Source organism: Hyperolius riggenbachi, chromosome 1 (assembly GCF_040937935.1).
Source record: "Hyperolius riggenbachi isolate aHypRig1 chromosome 1, aHypRig1.pri, whole genome shotgun sequence".
Taxonomy (NCBI): Eukaryota; Metazoa; Chordata; class Amphibia; order Anura; family Hyperoliidae; genus Hyperolius; species Hyperolius riggenbachi.
In genome coordinates this window covers 100,536,014-100,553,249 of record NC_090646.1, presented here as the reverse complement: position 1 = coordinate 100,553,249, position 17,236 = coordinate 100,536,014, and the positions used below count along the sequence as shown (strand labels likewise).

At 42.8% G+C, this 17,236-nt stretch overlaps 1 protein-coding gene across 4 annotated transcripts in view; it reads left to right on the top strand.

Annotated features, from left to right (window-relative positions):
* The window catches only part of RAB28 (RAB28, member RAS oncogene family), a 216,558-nt gene that overhangs the window by 23,956 nt on the left and 175,366 nt on the right, over positions 1–17,236 (top strand). For all 4 annotated transcript variants that reach the window (XR_011030525.1, XR_011030528.1, XM_068277535.1 and 1 more), the window contains exon 2: positions 7,076–7,172. Coding sequence is in view for 2 of the 4 variants with exons in the window: in XM_068277535.1 (XP_068133636.1) it covers positions 7,076–7,172 (97 nt within the window). In the remaining 2 variants the exon portion in view is untranslated. The remainder of the gene's footprint in view (positions 1–7,075; positions 7,173–17,236) is intronic.

Here is a 17,236-nt window from a genome sequence, read left to right as displayed (position 1 = left end):
AAGTGGAAGTTTTGCCCTTTTACCCACTGTTAATCATCGTCAAAGACTCTGGTAGTTTTACGATCCTCTAATGGATGATAACTATGGTTTCCTACAATTTAATCCTGCAAATTTCATATTATATGAGCAAAGGCAACCATTTGCGATCTGATTTGTGGTTTAATTAAAACCGCGGATAAGGCAGACTTAAGCTCAGAGACTCGTAACTCTGCTCCCCTAATCCAATGCTGTGGGAATACATATCATTTTATAAAAAGACCAATATTATGAAAGTAAAAAAATACAAAAAAAGAGCATTGGTTTTTCTGCCTGGAAAAACATTCCATATATTGTGACTTTTAAATCCAAATAGACGTGCCAATCAGAATGTTATGCTTGAATTGAATGGGCGGGACTTCCTTTGCTTTGAATGCAGGTGGGTGAAACAGTGTACAGTCATTTTGTCCAAAATACTGGTCAGGCAAAAATAAAAAATGTTCTGCCTTTCAGAAATCTGTGGATTTTTTTTACGCTGGAGGGACAGCCATACTATCCCAGAAAAAACAAACATATAAAAGCAGATAAATACTTGTTCTACTTACATAACATATGTATTGTACTGCAAAAGGCATGGCTTTCAAAAACTCATACCTGAATGTTTTAATAGCATAAGAGGTGCAGAGCTCCAATAACTACTGGACTAAAATACACACCAACACTCATTGCAGGCACAATTTTAGTGTATTTTAGTCCAGTAGTTATTGGAGCTCTGCACATTATGGCAGATAATGAATTCAGGTATAGGCTCACCCCTTACTGAAGTCATGTTCTCCCACTTTTTGTGCCTGCAATGAGTGTTGGTGTGTATTTTAGTCCAGTAGTTATTGGAGCTCTGCACATCTTGTGCTATTAAAACATTCAGGTATGAGTTTTTGAAAGCGCTGCCATTCCTTTTGCTGTATGAATTGAATGTGTGTATACTAGTGGCTAGCTGCATTCACTGAGCCACAATTACTCTACAAAGCTTTAGATTAGAATTAGCACACAATTTGCATCTGCTTTGCATTCAGGACGTGTATTTAGTCCAGAGGGGCTTTGCATTGCCTTTGTAGGTTTGCAAACGGATGCATCCATGAGCGCTGTCACCAGTCTGTGTATATGTATTGTACTGTCCACATTTTTATTTCAGTGAATGTTATAAAATAAAGAGAAAACTGTTCCTGGCATTTTCCATTTTTGTTTTACTCTGACTGAAGCCAATCCTGGTGTTGTTTCCTCCCTTACTTTTTCTCCTAGAAACTGCACTGTCACATCTAGCTTGCTTTGTAAACACATGTGAGCACAGCATAGATCATATTTCAGCAGCTTCTACCTTCTCAGCTTCGTGTCACACTGAAGTGCCCTCAGCCAATCAGTGAGGAGCAGGAATGTGGGAGGAGAGATGACAAACTTCCTTCTCGTCAGCAATGTACCAAATAGAGCCAGACTGACTGAGTTAAGATTTATTACAACAGAAACATTTCTGATTAGTTTGCAATGCAGGGTCAGGATTCAAGCTACATAATAAGCACAGAGCAGTAGGTAAATGGAATTTGATCTTGTGGCTCACAATCCCGATTTAATGTGAACTTATTACCTCATGTGAACGCCTCACACTATAGTTTTTTATTTTCTCTTAGAAACTGCACTGTCATATCTATCTTTCTTTGTAAACACGTGAGCTCAGCATAGATTGTATTTCAGCAGCTCACTGAGCTGCCCTCAGCCAATCAGGGAGGAGCAGGAATGTGGGAGAGGTGATTACAAGCTTCCTTCTCGTCAGAAACGTACCAAAAAAAGCCAGGCTGACTGAGATGAGATTCATTACAGCAGAAACCTTTCTGATTAGATTGGAATGTTTGCAATGCAGGGCCAGGTAAATAAACAAAAAAATAGTGGGGGTACTTTTCTGTTAGCTGGGCGCATCCACTAGGTGGCGATAATTACTATTCCCCCTCCAGGCCGCCATGGATAGTAGGGAAAGATGTAATTCTGGTGGAGTTTTATCGCCACCTCGTGGATGCACCCGGCTAACGGAAAAGTACCACAGTGGGGAAATGGAATTTGATTTTATGGCTGACAATCCCACCTTCAATAATTGGACAGGATACAAGAGATTACTACAGTGTCTGCCCCAGTCCCATTTTGTTACATCTGGTTGATCTTCTTGTCCAGAAACTGTCCCAATGTAGCCCCAATATGTCAGTTGCCACAGGTGGCCCAAGGCTTTGTCTATGGTCAGCACTGCACAGGTGGGTCCCACTGGGGAGACAGGAAGACGATATGGAGGTGCTGAGGCACTGGAAAGTTATGACATGCCTCGAAAAGCATTAAAGCCAATGGTTACCAATTTTAAAATAAAAAAGTCAGATACTCACCTAAGGAGAGGGAAGGCTCGGTCCTAATGAGCCTTCCCTCTCCTCTCCCGGTGCCCTCGGTGCTGCGCTGGCTCCCCCGTTCGCGTCCGCCGCCGCAGGGACTTCGGAGGTCCTCGGGAGCACTCGGGCTTCCGAAGACGGGCTGCTCCATACTACGCACGCGCGAGTGCGTCATAGAGGGCGCTCGCGCATGCATAGTATGGAGCGGCCCGTCTTCGGGAGCCCGAGTGCTCCCGAAGGCTTCCGAAAGCTCCCTTCGGCTGCGGAAGTGGCAGTATTTGACCGAACTGATCGAATACTGCTACGGGGGATCCTGCGCGGGACCGGGCACCGGGAGAGGAGAGGGAAGGCTCATTAGGACCAAGCCTTCCCTCTCCTTAGGTGAGTATCTGTCTTTTTGATTTTTAAAGTGGTAAACATTCACTTTAACTGTAGCAAAGTATGGGAAGCACAGGACCTATTTGCTACATAAATGGGGACGCTGGAATTTTGGCTCACTAGATATGTTGCAGGTGGCTCCACCCACTGTTGTCCACACTTGCCTTTTGACTACTAAGCTGAAGTTTCTCCCCAATTGTTTAAATTAGTTTCAGGGGAGAACCTTGTACTATATGTGAATCTTCTGCTCCTACCTTTGAACTTATTGCTTTTTAACACACCTGAACTGAGAGAGATATGGAGGCTGACATCTTTGTTTCCTTTTTAAACAAAGCAGCTTTAGACCCCGAAAAAGCATGCAGCAGATCAGGGACTGCGACTAAAGTCTGACTGGATTAGGCATGTGCTTGGATTCAGACATTACTGCATCCAAAGAGATCAGCAGGGCTGCCAGGCAACAGGTATTGTTTAAAAGGAACTGAATGTGGCAGCCTCCATATACCTCTTGCTTCAGGTGTATGTGAAAGAGAAACTCCGACCAAAAATTGAACTTTATCCCAATCAGTAGCTGATACCCCCTTTTACATGAGAAATCTATTCCTTTTCACAAACAGACCATCAGGGGGCGCTGTATGACTGATATTGTGGTGAAACCCCTCCCACAAGAAAAGATCGAACTTTTGGCAGTTTTCTATCTGTGAACCCTGTTGCATTGTGGGAAATAGCTGTTTACAGCGGTTTCCAACTGCCAAAAACCATGCAGCAGCTGCATCACCTGCCAACAGTAAAATGTTCACTGGAGTTCCTCTTTAACATTTATTAACTGACAGTGTTACTATAAGGGGGATGCCAGACAGTTGTTCTAAAGCTTAGTACACAAGCTAGAGTTGGCATTGTATCTGCCAAGTAGGTGTGGATGAATTAAGGTTAAATGAGGCCCTAGGCAAAGTAGCAGCACTGACTCGCCTTGCTTTGAATCTGGCCTTTTTGGTTATCTGAGGTGGGAGACAGATGCTCAGAGATGATGGCAGCCAGGCTCCTTGACATCCACCAGGCCCCTATGCACCTTCCTAGGCTGCCTGTTGGATAATCTGTCTCTGTTACCAAAAATCTAGCATGTGTACAGTTAGTACTGTGCAGGCGCAGAACATTCCCGGCGATAGGGGTGTGTGGCCAGGGCTGCGCATGCACCGTATAGCATAACTGGCCCAACTGAAGGAAGAGACTGGACCAGAGCAGGGGTCTCTGTTCTGATCTAGCATTTTTCAGAGCGGTTTGAGCTTTTCCTATATTTAACATTGAGGCAGACCAGCCTCAGAAATCTAAAAAATGCTGCAGTCCCCGAGTTTGCGCTTGTGGAAAAAAACAAACCGCTCTGGTGTGCACCATCCCATTCACTTTCATTAGCCAAGCGGTTTTCCCCCTGTAAGCGGTTTAAAAAACCCTCCAGAACCGCTCTGGTGTGCACCAGCCCTTAGAACAGGGGTCAGGAACCTTTGTGGCTGAAAGAGCCATAAACGCCACATATTTTAAAATGTAATTCAGTGAGATCCATACAATATGTTGCATAGTAAATACAAGTACAAATGGACCGGCCGTTAGTTTGGGGGGCGCGCAGGTAAGTTAGTAGTACACGCTACACCAGTAGCGCGCCTACTTTGAAAAATGTTCTCCTGCTGCCACACTAAGCTGTGCTGCTTGAGCAGTGTAGCTTAGTGAATCAATCTCTACTGATTTGTCTGTGAGCCAGATGTAGCCATCAAAACCCCTGCCTTAAGGCTAGTACACACTAGCAATTTTGATTGCCCAATGATTGGTCAATTTTACCACCTCCATGTAGTATGAGGGCCAAACAGATTTTCAATTCTATGCAGATTATATAGGTAAATGGTCATACTACATGGAGGTGGTAAAATTGACCAATGATTGGCCTATCAAAATTGCTAGTGTGTACTAGGCTTTAGACAGTCAACAGTCGCTATTATGTTTTAAGGTGGATGATCCTATATACTGAGTGGTATATATTTACTCCTACGGTATGTGTACAGGAGGAGCGATCTGGGTCGGTGGTGTGGAGTTGTAGAGACAACACTTGTATGATGGTGGCGTGGTGCAGCTCTATGATGACCACTCACTGTGGTTAGTAGAATATCTGTGTAGACAGGGATGTGGTAGGGACAAGACAAAAGGGGAAGAGCGCACTCAATTTCAAAACAATATAGACGACAAGCCTCTCCGTGGAATATTCTCACCTCTATAAGTTGCTGACTCGCCCGTATGGGTTGGTCAGTGTTAGCGCTTTTGTTCCTTTGTAGGCCAGGGACATAGGCTCTGGATACAGTGTAGCCTTCGCCTGCTGTCTCTTTTCGGTCGCAGGATAACTTCGCCTTGGTGCTTCCAAGTGTGGTCTCTAAGCTGGCTGGTACTTGTAGTCCTCCCGGTTTGGGGATAGGTGGTGGTGGAATGTGCGGAGTAATAAAGCAGAGAGGTGAAGAGGAGGGGATAGATAGTAGTGCGGCACAGGTGACTATGCGCCCAGTGCCCCTTGTAGCCTGGTATATACAGCCTCACCTGTGGAACGGCGAGGGTGGTGTCCTTGCTGGTGGGGCACACTTGTGCAGTGTCACTGGCCATGGAAATGTGGAAGGGAGGACTATGGTATAGCTACCCAGAGGGAGCTGGTCCCATAGGGGAAGAGCTGGTGCACTTGCAGGTCAGGCACTCTGCGCTGTGGTGGCTGTGTGAAACCGTCACGCAGACGGGTGCTGGGAATACACGGCTCGATTCTGAGCCATTTAGATGGTTAAATAGATCATTTCCGGCATGTCCGATCACGGTTCGACCGTTTTTTGCCGCTTGATTCACCATTGACGTTAAAGGAGTTATCAGGCAAAAAAAAAAAAAGAGTTTCACTTACCTGGGGCTTTTACCAGCCCCATGCAGCCATCCTGTGCTCTCATAGTCACTTACTGCTTCTCTGGTCCCCCTCCGTCAGCTAGTTTAGTTTTTGCTGACCTCGGGGTCGGCGCACCGCATTGCGTACATTTTTTTACGCATTCACGCGGGTGCAGGAACATTAACACATACAATTTTTACGCGTTAGTGGTTAAATGTGTAAAAATTTATGCGTTAAACCACTAACCGCATGGGTAATGTATTTTAGTGCGTTGGTGCACACCAGAGCGGTTCGTTTTTTCCACAAACGCAAACTCGGTGGGCTTAGATTTCTGAGGCGTTTCTGCCTCAATGTAAACTATAGGAAAGTGGAAAACCACTCTACATCAGAGCGGTTTTTTAGGCATTTTTGTCACAGTAGCTGTTCAATAATAGCTTTACTGTAACAATATATGAAATCTGCAACACAAAAACGCTCCAAAAAACGCTAGGCATGTTTAGAGAAACCTCTCTAAACATGCCTAGAATCGCTCTAAAAATCTGCTTCAAAAACCTCTAGCGTTTTTGTGGATCTGCAAGAGGTTTTTGGTGTGCACTGGCCCTATCAGTGTGCCACTTAAAAGAAAGCAAGGGTTTCAAGGTCTGCCTTTAAGCTTTGGTTAATCAGATAAAGCACTAGATTAGTGTGATCCCTATTACTTACCCAGTAGATATTTAACCAGTGCTTATAGAATTTGAAATAGAAACGTAATCAGTCGTATTGGGAATGCAGCGCTTGTGTGTGTTTTTTATGTAGCACCATGATTCATAAAACAAAGATTTTGTACATTTTCACTACCCTAAGCACAATGTATCAAAATCACCTGCCTTGTGTCATCCTTCTATAAGCCCGGTACATAGAAAATCGCATGATCATTTTTTTTTTATTTTTTTTCCTCTTATTATTATAGTTCATGTGTGTGTACCTACTGTATACTTAGGGCTATTAGCCATATACAGCAAGAAAACCAATATGCAGGTCATGTTTTAGAGCTAGAGATCATGGAGATCTTTTGCAAGTTTAAAAAAAATGATACCATTAATAATGTTTTTACTTTCGTTTTAGTATAGGTAGTTTTAATTTTTCATAGTGGCTGTTAGAGTCCCCAGAAAGAGACATTTAGTCCTACTATGCATTTGTTTTTTCTTTATTGCAGTCAGTCCTAGTGAGAGCTCACAGACTGGCTTGGCCGGGCAGCTGAGGGCTGGGATGACGGACACAGATACTAATTGTAACGCTACTCCTGCTTCTTCTTCATGACTTATTAGGTTTAGTTAAAGGCCGTTATAAAATCGCAAGTACCAATTTTTGTCTCCTGCCAGACCAAACTGTTTAAACACACACATTTCACACGTTTTCTTTTTAGACCTCGCTGGCCATGCGGTTTGCCCAGGAATCATTCGGAAAACAGTACAAACAAACAGTAGGACTGGACTTCTTTCTGAAGAGGATAACGTTGCCAGGTAGGATTTTTTTTCTTTCTGGTTTGCGGGTTCGGTACCATCTTATGCCCAGGATTAATGGTGAAACTTGACTTTACAAAAACAAACGACTGGTATTATTTCTGACTGATTTATGTACTTCTAAAATAATCAAAGGGCCAGGGAACCTGATTTACAGCTTTATATAGACGCCAGAGCAATTAATAGCGTTTCAAATTTTGATTCTAATACTCGCATCTTATAATTATTTTATTTAAAGCTTATTAAAGAGAATCTGTACTCTAATATTCTTACAATAAAAAGCATACCATTCTATTCATTATTTTCTCCTGTGCCCCTCTGTGCTGTTTCTGCCACTCTCTGCTGCAATCCTGGCTTGTAATTAACAGTTTTAGGCAGTGTTTACAAACAAACTAACCAGCTTCTAATAGGCTCAGCTAAGCATAGTGTGTGAGTCATTCAGAGTGTGCAGGGGGCCTGCAGAGGGTGTGTATCGCTTCTACCAATCACAAGCAGCCCTGCACATTCCACACAATCAAGCCTTAGCCCGACAAACAGGACAGAGGAAAGATACATTGATTTATTACAGAGACAGTGCAGTTAGGAAAAATTGCAGTAAGCCAGAGCAGATTAGAACAGGCATAGGAACTTATAGGATAGAAGAACTAAGGCTGAAAAATTTGTTACAGTCTCTTTAAGCTCTTCGGCTGCTGCACTGTAGATTTATTAAAGCCCCACAGTAATGAATTACAAAAAAAAACGTCATTATTGTTTCCAGCTATGTAAAAAAGAGAAAATAAAGCAGTATGACTTTTTATAGCATTCTAACTAGATGCAGTCTATGACGTGCTAATTCTGAGCTGATGCAGATTTTATGTAAATTCAGCATTGAAATTGACCAAACACAGCAGCTCCTGTATTCGAGACTGATCCATTTCCAAGGTGCATATATTTTCATACAATTTGCATCAACTCTGAATTAGAATCCCACTAATCCATCTGTAGGAATCTGCTTGGTTCTTGCAATGTAAAATCCTCATCTACTTTAAGAACCACTGTTTCAGCAGAAGACTATATACAGAGTTCTCCCTTAAAGTGTAACTGTCGGGCATAAAACCCAAAATCAACTCTTTATTTTTATCTGGTAAACAAGTAATAAGGATGCTAACCAGGCAATCCAAAAGTAAAATCACTATTCCTTTTCTTGTTGATAAATGATCATTCCCCAGTTGACCTAACTCTTATTTGGTACACACAAAATTTAGTACGCACAAAGGAAGTTGCAGGGCATGCTGGGTTGTCCTTTTTTTTTTTTTTTTTTTTTTTTTTTTTTTTTGTTTTTTTTTTTTTTTTTGCTTCTCTACTTCCCCTCAGACTTAACTAATGCAGCCTATTTGGCTGAAGCCTCTTTCCCTCCTGTTTTCCCCTCTCACATCTCTGTTCCTCTCTTATTGACCAATGTTTCTCATGCTGAGACAATGCACTTTCTATAGTGAAGGGTGGGCAATGCATACACAGTCAGGCAGAGGGAGTAAATGACATCAGGATTGGCTTCAAAATAGCCACACTTAAAATAGGAAATACTTAAGATTTTTTCTTTTTTACTGTAGAAAAGTAACTAAAATCAAAACGTGGGCAGTGCAATACATGTTATGTAAGCAGAGCAAGTATTTATCTACTTATATATGTTTTTTTCCTGAGATTGTATGGCTTACAGTTCCTTTTAAGACCGATTCTAGAGCAATAATTCTGATGATTTTAGTGCACATCGTGCTTGCTGGAAGGAAGGTCAGCGAAGGTTCTTATTTACTACGCTGTACAGACCCCAGGCACCAGCAACTCGACATAGATTTCCATAAAATACAGAAGGACCCAAAATATAGCTTGGATTTCCAATTCTGCATAGTAGGAGAGGCTGTTGATCACATTGTCAAAGCCAATAGAAAGCTCCTAATTTGATGGACCGCTCTCACACACCCACAGCCCATCTATAGTGGGGTGTGCCTGCTTAACTCTTGTTCGGCTGGAGAGTTTTATATAGTTTATAGCAGGGCTGTGGAGTTGAGGAGTCAGAGTCGGAGCAATTTTGGGTACCTAGAGTCGGGGGTTTCATAAACTGAAAAGTTGGAGTCCAAAGATTTTTGTACCGACTCCACAGCCCTGGTTTATAGGTAGGATGGTATTCGCTTGACTCAGCTATTTGGAGCTGATGTACGTGTATTGCGGACTCATGCAATAAATCTCAAGGCTGCTGAATACTGTATGATCTTTGATTGGTGAGAGATAAAGTGTGATCATTTGGCCGCTAATGCCAGTGGTAACCCATAGCAGCCACCACCGTAGCAATCAGATATTAACATGTTAACAAGTGTGTCTGTGGGGGTGGATATCATGTTATATTTTTAAACTTTGTTTAGTAAATCGTGTTTATTAAAGTAATAACTGACACAAGGCAGTCATTGCCTGGTTTGTGCCAATTCCATCTAATTTAACCAGTTTCACACACAGCCTATTTTAAGTCTTCAAATGTTTTTGTCCTACAATCTCTGTCAGAGCATAGATTTCACTAGGCCATGTCCACACACTCCCACCACGATCATGTGCACTTCACATGGAGATTCAGCTGACCTCCTTTCACACAGATCAGGAGCTATGTCAACTGGCTTCTAATCAAAGTGATCACTACAATTGGCACTGATCGCTTAAAGAACAAGTGACCTGAGAGGGATATAGAGGCTGGCCTATTTATTTCCATTTAACCCCCTTGCCGTTACAATTCTGGTGGCAAGGGGGCAGCGCAACACTTTTTTTAAAAAATCATGTAGCAAGCCCAGGGCTCGGCGAATCGGCGGCAATCGGAAACTGCACGCAGCTAGCAAAGTGCTAGCTGCGTGCAGTAAAAAAAAAATGTTTAAATCGGCCCAGCGGGGCCTGAGAAATCCTCCTACGCAGGTTACCCCGAGCTGAGCTCGGGATAACCGGCAAGGAGGTTAAATAATACCAGTTCCCTTGCATCCTGCTGATCTTTCATGAATCAGTAGTGTCTGAATCACACACCTGAAACAGGCATGCAGCAAATGCAGTCAAACATTTAAACATTTTGATCTGCATTCTTGTTCAGGGTCTATGATTTAAAGTACTAGAAGCAGAGGATCAGCAGCACAACCAGGCACTTTGCATTGTTTAAAAATAAATAAATATGGCTGCTTCCTTATCCCGCTTTGGTCAGTTTTCCTTTAAGGCAGGTACAGAGGAGGAATAGCTCTTACCTCTCCTCATTCCCCTGATGATTGTTATTCCCCTCCGCTCAGGATGGCATCCAGCGTCGCAATGCTTCTAGTGTTGGGTCCCAGCTTGATAACATCATCAAGCCTGGACCCACTAGACACCAAGAATATATAAGGTAAAACTAGACAACAGGGAAGCCTGCGGAGACCACAAGACACCAGGGAAACCTATAGGGTACCACTAGGCACCAGAGAAATGTATAGAGGACCTCCTATACAACAGGGAAACGTATGGGGGCCACTAGAGTACCAGGGAAACATATGAAGAACCCCTAGCATGAGCGAAACATATGGGGAACTCCAAAAGCACCAGAGAAACTTTTGGAGAACCACTGTAGACTACCAGGGAAGTGTGAGGACCACTAGACTACCAGGCTAGATCTGTATAAGTGATGGGGAGCACAGGTCAACTGGGTAATGTAATATAGAAACCATAATTGTGGGGATGCAGTGAAAACTTTTACAATAAAGACCACCTCCAGCCAATCTAGGCGTTGTGTACAGTTAGATGACCATATAAAGTTTACATCTGGTACACCATATTAGATAGAACAAACTCACACTTATATCTGTAAGTAGCACTTCCTTATTCCTCCTCAAGCTGAAAGCATTGTGCACACCTCTTCAGCCTGGTTACCTCCCCTGCCCCTCCCTCCCCTGCTGTCTGCATGCCTGGATCAAATTACTTCTCTTTTTACAGTTTGTAGGAGATAGACAACACAGGAAAACTGCTGCAGCCTATCTTATCATGTCTATCATGTTTTTTGTTGTTGTTGTTGAAATTTCTGTACATACCCATGCACAGGCCCATCCGAGCATAAGTCCCCCAAATACCCACCTTTAAGTCAAAAGCCAAAGGGCTGACCTCCCCCCACCCCCACCCCCTTCCTGAATGTGTTGCCGTAGTCTTCTTATACAGCGCGTGTGTTTGAATGTGCCGGTGGTTGCAGAATGTGTGTAGGTGTGAGCTGCAGCATGGCTATCAACCAGTCCTTGCTTCTGCTCTGGTCCCTCCATCTTGGCAGCTTCTGAACTGGCTGCTAGAGTTCCAGATTCACGGTCAGTGAACCTGAAGCTCTAGTGGCCAATTCAGAATTTGCCAGGTAGACGCAAGTATGCAAGCCGGAATGAGGATTAGTAAATAGATACCAAGTGCCCCTTTTGGTACCAAGGACATTACCACTGTTACTGTATACTATGCATATATACTTTGTATATTCATGTTGCTTGTTCTGTTATATTTTCTTCAATAAAAAAACTTTATGATGGAAAAAGGATTAATAAATAGATAGATGCTAGTTGAGAAAAGCCAACATGAAAGTCCATAGGGAAATTCTGCAAACATCATTGGGTGGACAGTACCCTTTCGAGCTGCTAGGTTTCAGATAGGTTGCAGTAATAATACAGACAGAGAGGGTAGCCAAGCTGCTCATAACTGTACCAGGGAGTCAACCAGTCCACACCTGGATCTACCAAGGGTGTAGGGATACAGTGCAAAGGTCAAGAATGACCGGGTCTCTACCTGGATTTCAGCAATTACAGCTTTTCTTTATTTTACAGAAACTAAAGCTTTTCTTTATTTTAAATAAAGAAAAGCTATAATTGCTGAAATCCAGGTAGAGACCTAATCATTCTTGTTCTTTGCAGTGTAGTAATACACCCACACTATTCGACCAATGAGAATGCTTTAAGTTGTAGATGCCGTGATTGGAGAAATGTTCCCTATGGACTTTCACGTTGGCTCACCTCAACCATACTAGTTCTGATAGATATACATGCTTCAGTGCACTCCAACGCCTGCTCAGGAGTATGAGGGCTCCAGCACACATCAACTGCAGTATATCGTCCGATCGTCCGTGGATAAGCAGACGCCCCCATACACAATTTTTTGATTGTTTTTTGGGGGGGGGGGGGGGGGGATGTCTCCAAAAGTCAGCTTATGTGCGGTGATATATGGTATTTATTTTTTTACAAATGGCGATTGTATGTGCCTTCAGTTCAGTTCAAAAATAAAATAAATTTAAAACTGTAATTTACACACACAGTTGTAGCGTTTTACCATTAATATGCTGCGGTGACTATGGAATATTGGACTAAGTTAATAACTTTCTTGCACAATAAAGTCATTCAGCCTTCCCCCTTAATACTTTTTCTTTTACAATAATACCTACATCATTTTCCATGCAAAAAAATAAAGGTTATTTATAAGAAACAAAGCATAACGTTCTTAATGGAAATAGCTAATCTCATATGTGTTAAAAAGGTATAACATAGCAATGTAACCACCAAGTTCTAATATGTGAATGCTGTCTTATGCAAGGCAGCATGAAATTGCTGGCATTTAATAGACCACTAAAATTTAGTGTCCCTAGACAGCCATAAAAATACAGTTTGAGCATTCAAGATGTTTCAGTTCAGAGTGCAAAGGAACCATTTAGATGCGAGTTTGCAGCACATTGCATGGAAAAAGAGGATTGCCGATGCAAGTTAACCATTTTATTGCCAGCAGGCCAGAGAGACTGCACAAAGTATGGCAGACCGCATATGGCAGAGTGGGTGGGATTTAGAAGGCCGTAGAGTGCTGTAAGTGTAAAATTTTTAAGGGACTGTAAACCGGCAAGACACCTCAGTGTATATGCAAGCAGCAATAAAGCACAACTGTAGCATTTTTTAATAGGTTTGACAACACCATGAACAAAAGGTCAGCTTAATGTAAACCATCCTGTCAATGTGCAGCAAGCAATGGGCAGCGCTCACAGGCTGCAAGTGAAAAAGCTCCAGAGATATGCCCAGCCTCCTTTACTGTACCTGTTTTGAATGAAAGGTGTGTAATCTGCCCGTTATTCGAACTCTGCATACTTGTGCAGGTAGTAACTTCAGGTGCAGCGTCTGTTTGGAAGCGCTGCCATCTCCTTCTGCTGTACAAAACTTAAGTATACTTCAGGCTAGCTGCCTCCATGGGCGTCATTCAAATTTTAGAATTTAGATTAGTGTTCGCACATAATTTGCATCTGACTTATATTCAAGGTGTGTATTTAGCCCCAAGGGGCTGGGCATATCTCTGGAGCTTTCACTTCACTTGCAGCCTGTGAGCGCTGCCCATTGCTTGATGTCTTTTGAACAAATGTGTATACTATTTTTGGCTAGCTGCACCAGGTAAGGATTATGTTTTTTTTAATTTTAGACTAGCTAGGGTTCACTGTTGGATATGCTTATCTGTTGAATATGCTTCACTGTTTCATTAGTTTGAGGTTTTATCCCTTTGGATAATTTTCACTGTTTGAACATGCTTCACTATTTGATGTGCTTCACTGTTAGACTAGTGGTTAGGTTCTCTCCCGTGGGGGCCCGTCACTGCCGTGGGAGAGTCTAGTAGGGATAATTTGTGCACAACTTATGCTGAAGCTAATGCCCTCCTTTACCTGTTTTGAATGCAAGGTGTGTAATCTGCCCGTTATTTGAGCTCTGCATACTTGTGCAGGTAGTCAATTCAGGTGCAGCGTTTGGAAGCGCTGCCATCTCCTTCTGCTGTACAATCCTGTCAATGTGTTTTTAAAGTGAAACCGAAGCGATATGTCACATTAGATAAACAGGTATATGTACAGTACAAAACATATTAGTAACTTATCAGCGCATGTCTGACCCTGTATGCGTTGTGTCTCCAGAACAAAAGGTGATGTATTTTTACATCATTTCACACTGAAGTCTTAAGGGGCCCATACACTCAGCCGATTTTCTGGCCGACCGATCGATCCCGAACGATCGATTGATCGTTTGCAAATCGGTTGGCCAATCGACCGATCGATGGCCGATTTCGTTCGATTTCGATGGATTTCCATCGAACTGACAGGGTGGAAAATTTAGGTAGATCTGATGAGATTGCTTATCAGTTTGCATTGGCCTTAATGGAAATCTGATGGCAAAAAAATGCCATCAGATCGAATTTCAATAGATTTCAAACTGAAATCTATTGGAATTCTATCCTGGTAAAAAAATGTTCTAAAAACGCATCAGATCATCAGATGCATTTCTTATCTATCTGCTGCCAATCTGACGAGTGTATGGGCACCTTTTAAGGTGATCTGAGTATCTCTACTACAGTGATCTTCAATGCGCTGAAGTATTTTTTGAAATTACATTACCCTACTACTCCGGGATCAAAGCCTCCCACTACCTCATAGCGGCAACTTCTCCTCGTTTGCGCTACTCTTACTGTTTTGTCCATATTAGTAACCAGGCTATTTTTACTTGCTTTATTTTGCTGTCTGAAAGAGTTAATTACCGGGCATGGAAGTGACAGCTTCTGTCAAGTTGGTACCTTGTTGGGAATATAATTAATATCACGAATAAACAAAGTACAGCCATAAAAGTTTTCCTGGTAGAATACAACTTCTGAGGGCAGGGAGAGATAAAATACATGAACTTTTTACCTTTTTCTAACTCTTGGAAACTTAATAGGCTGCCACTGATTAGAGACCGTAAAGCATTCAACCTACTTTGTAACTGTTTAAATATACAGTAAAACCTTGGAATGAAAGTTAGCTTGGTTAAAGAGCGCTTTGCAATGCAAGCAAAATGTTTTGGGAAATTTTGACTTCATATACAAGCAATGTCTTGATATAGAACTGAGTCAATGGTTCTTCTCCCTTTGGCGCTACAGGATTGTACTTAATAATGACATTTGCATAGTGCTTTTCTCCTGTTGGTCTCAAAGCACTCGAGCTGAAGCCACTAAGGGCATTCTTAAGGGGGCACCCTTCAATGTGAGAAAGACTTTCCCAAGGACTTCTTACAGAGCCCTTAACCAGTACTCTATCCAGCCACTGCTGAGTGTAGAGACTGTGCAAAGTCACATTTCTATGATATCCTCAAAAGTAACCATAAGTTCCTTGTTAAAGCTTCAGAGACAATGGCCTCAATTCACTAAGATCATGCTGGAGATAAGGCAAGAGAAAACTTACCTCCACACAGGGAGAGAGTTTTATATTATCTATTCATTCCTTAAGGCTGCTTATACACTAAGACGTTACAGGCGCACGTTAGTGCAGCCTGTAACGCTCCCCCAACGCACAGCAATGTAACGCAAGTGGGCTGTTCACACAGCCCACGTTGCGTTACATGTAACGCTGCACGTTCTTAAGGAAGTGCAGCATGCTACGGCGTTAGAGCGGCTTAAGCCGCGTTAGACTGTCTGCACATGCGCAGTCATGTTGGGGAGGAGCGGAGAGCGGCCAGGCACATGGCTAATTAATATTCACTGCACGTGGTGAGGTGCAGTGTTTACTTCCAGGAGCGGCCGCTCTGTGCGGTGATTGGCCGGCGGGACCACGTGATGCCGCATGCGCACAAGAGTGCGCATCACGGCATCACTGACGCTAGAGTGAGCTGCTCAACGCGGCTCACTCTGACGTCCACAACGAAGAGCACCAGGCGTCGCGTTAGGTGTACGTTATGCGACCTTAACGTGGCACCTAAAGCAACGTCTTAGTGTGCAAGTAGCCTTAGTTACCTCCTCTGTAGTTATTTTCACACGCAGTTAATTAACAGCCTGTCTTTAAAGGGGAACTGAAGAGAGAGGTATATGAAGGCTGCCATATTTATTTCCTTTTAAGCAATACCAGTTGCCTGGCAGCCCTGCTGATCCTCTGCCTCTAATACTATTAGCCATAGCCCCTGAACAAGCATGCAGCAGATCAGGTGTTTCAGACTTTAAAGTAAAATCTGACAAGACTAGCTGCATGCTTGTTTCTGGTGTTATTCAGATACTACTGCAGAGAAATAGACCAGCAGGGCTGCCAGGCAACTGGTATTAATTAAAAGGAAATAAATATGGCAGCCTCCGTATAACTCTTACTTCAGTTCCTCTTTAACTTTAGAATTCTGGAGTTCTTTTAAGGATTGAAGAGTAAACTTAAAGACAGAAGAGTTAGGGCGCATACACATGTCAGATAAAAGTCTTTGGAAAATGAAAGATAGCAGACCAATTTTACCCCCTTCCATGTAGTATGAGAGCCATACTCTACACAGTCTATTCTATGGAGCTGAACTTCCCATCAGATAAAAATCTTTGCAAGATGCTGCACACAAAGCTGCTGTACACACGCAACAGATCAGTATCTGCAAAAGATCAGTTCCTGCAAAATGCATTCATAGTCTATGATATCTGCAGATCGCGTACACACCTTGTTTAACGTACAATTATCTGTAGATCCGATCCACCCGGTTGGATCTTCAGATTGGCAGATAATTGTCTGATCTGCAGATGAATGTCCATTAAACAAGGTGTGTATGGGATCTGCAGATGTCATAGACTATGAATGCATTTTGCAGGAACAGATCTTTTGCAGATACTGATCTTTTGCAGATACTGATCTGTTGTGTGTGTACAGCAGCTTTGTGTGCAGCATCTTGCAAAGATTTTTATCTGATGGGGAGTTCAGCTCCATTGAATAGACTGTGTAGGTATGGCTCTCATACTACTTGAAAGGGGGTAAAATTGGTCTGTGATCTTTCATTTTCCAAAGACTTTTATCTGACGTATGTACCCACCTTTTAGGTTTGCCTGAGGTAAAATGTTTCCTGAATACTACATGCCTCATCACCATGGTGATAACGCTAGAAATGTTATTAAAGGGATACTTAAGTGTGGTAAAAAATTGCATTCCCAGCCACAATAGCGCCCCCTAGGCTACTATTGCGGCCTTCTTGCCGCAATAGTAGCCTAGGGGTGCTATTGTGGCTGGGAACGCGAAGAATCACTCGCGTTCCCATGCCTGTCGGCTGGAGACGGCGACATCG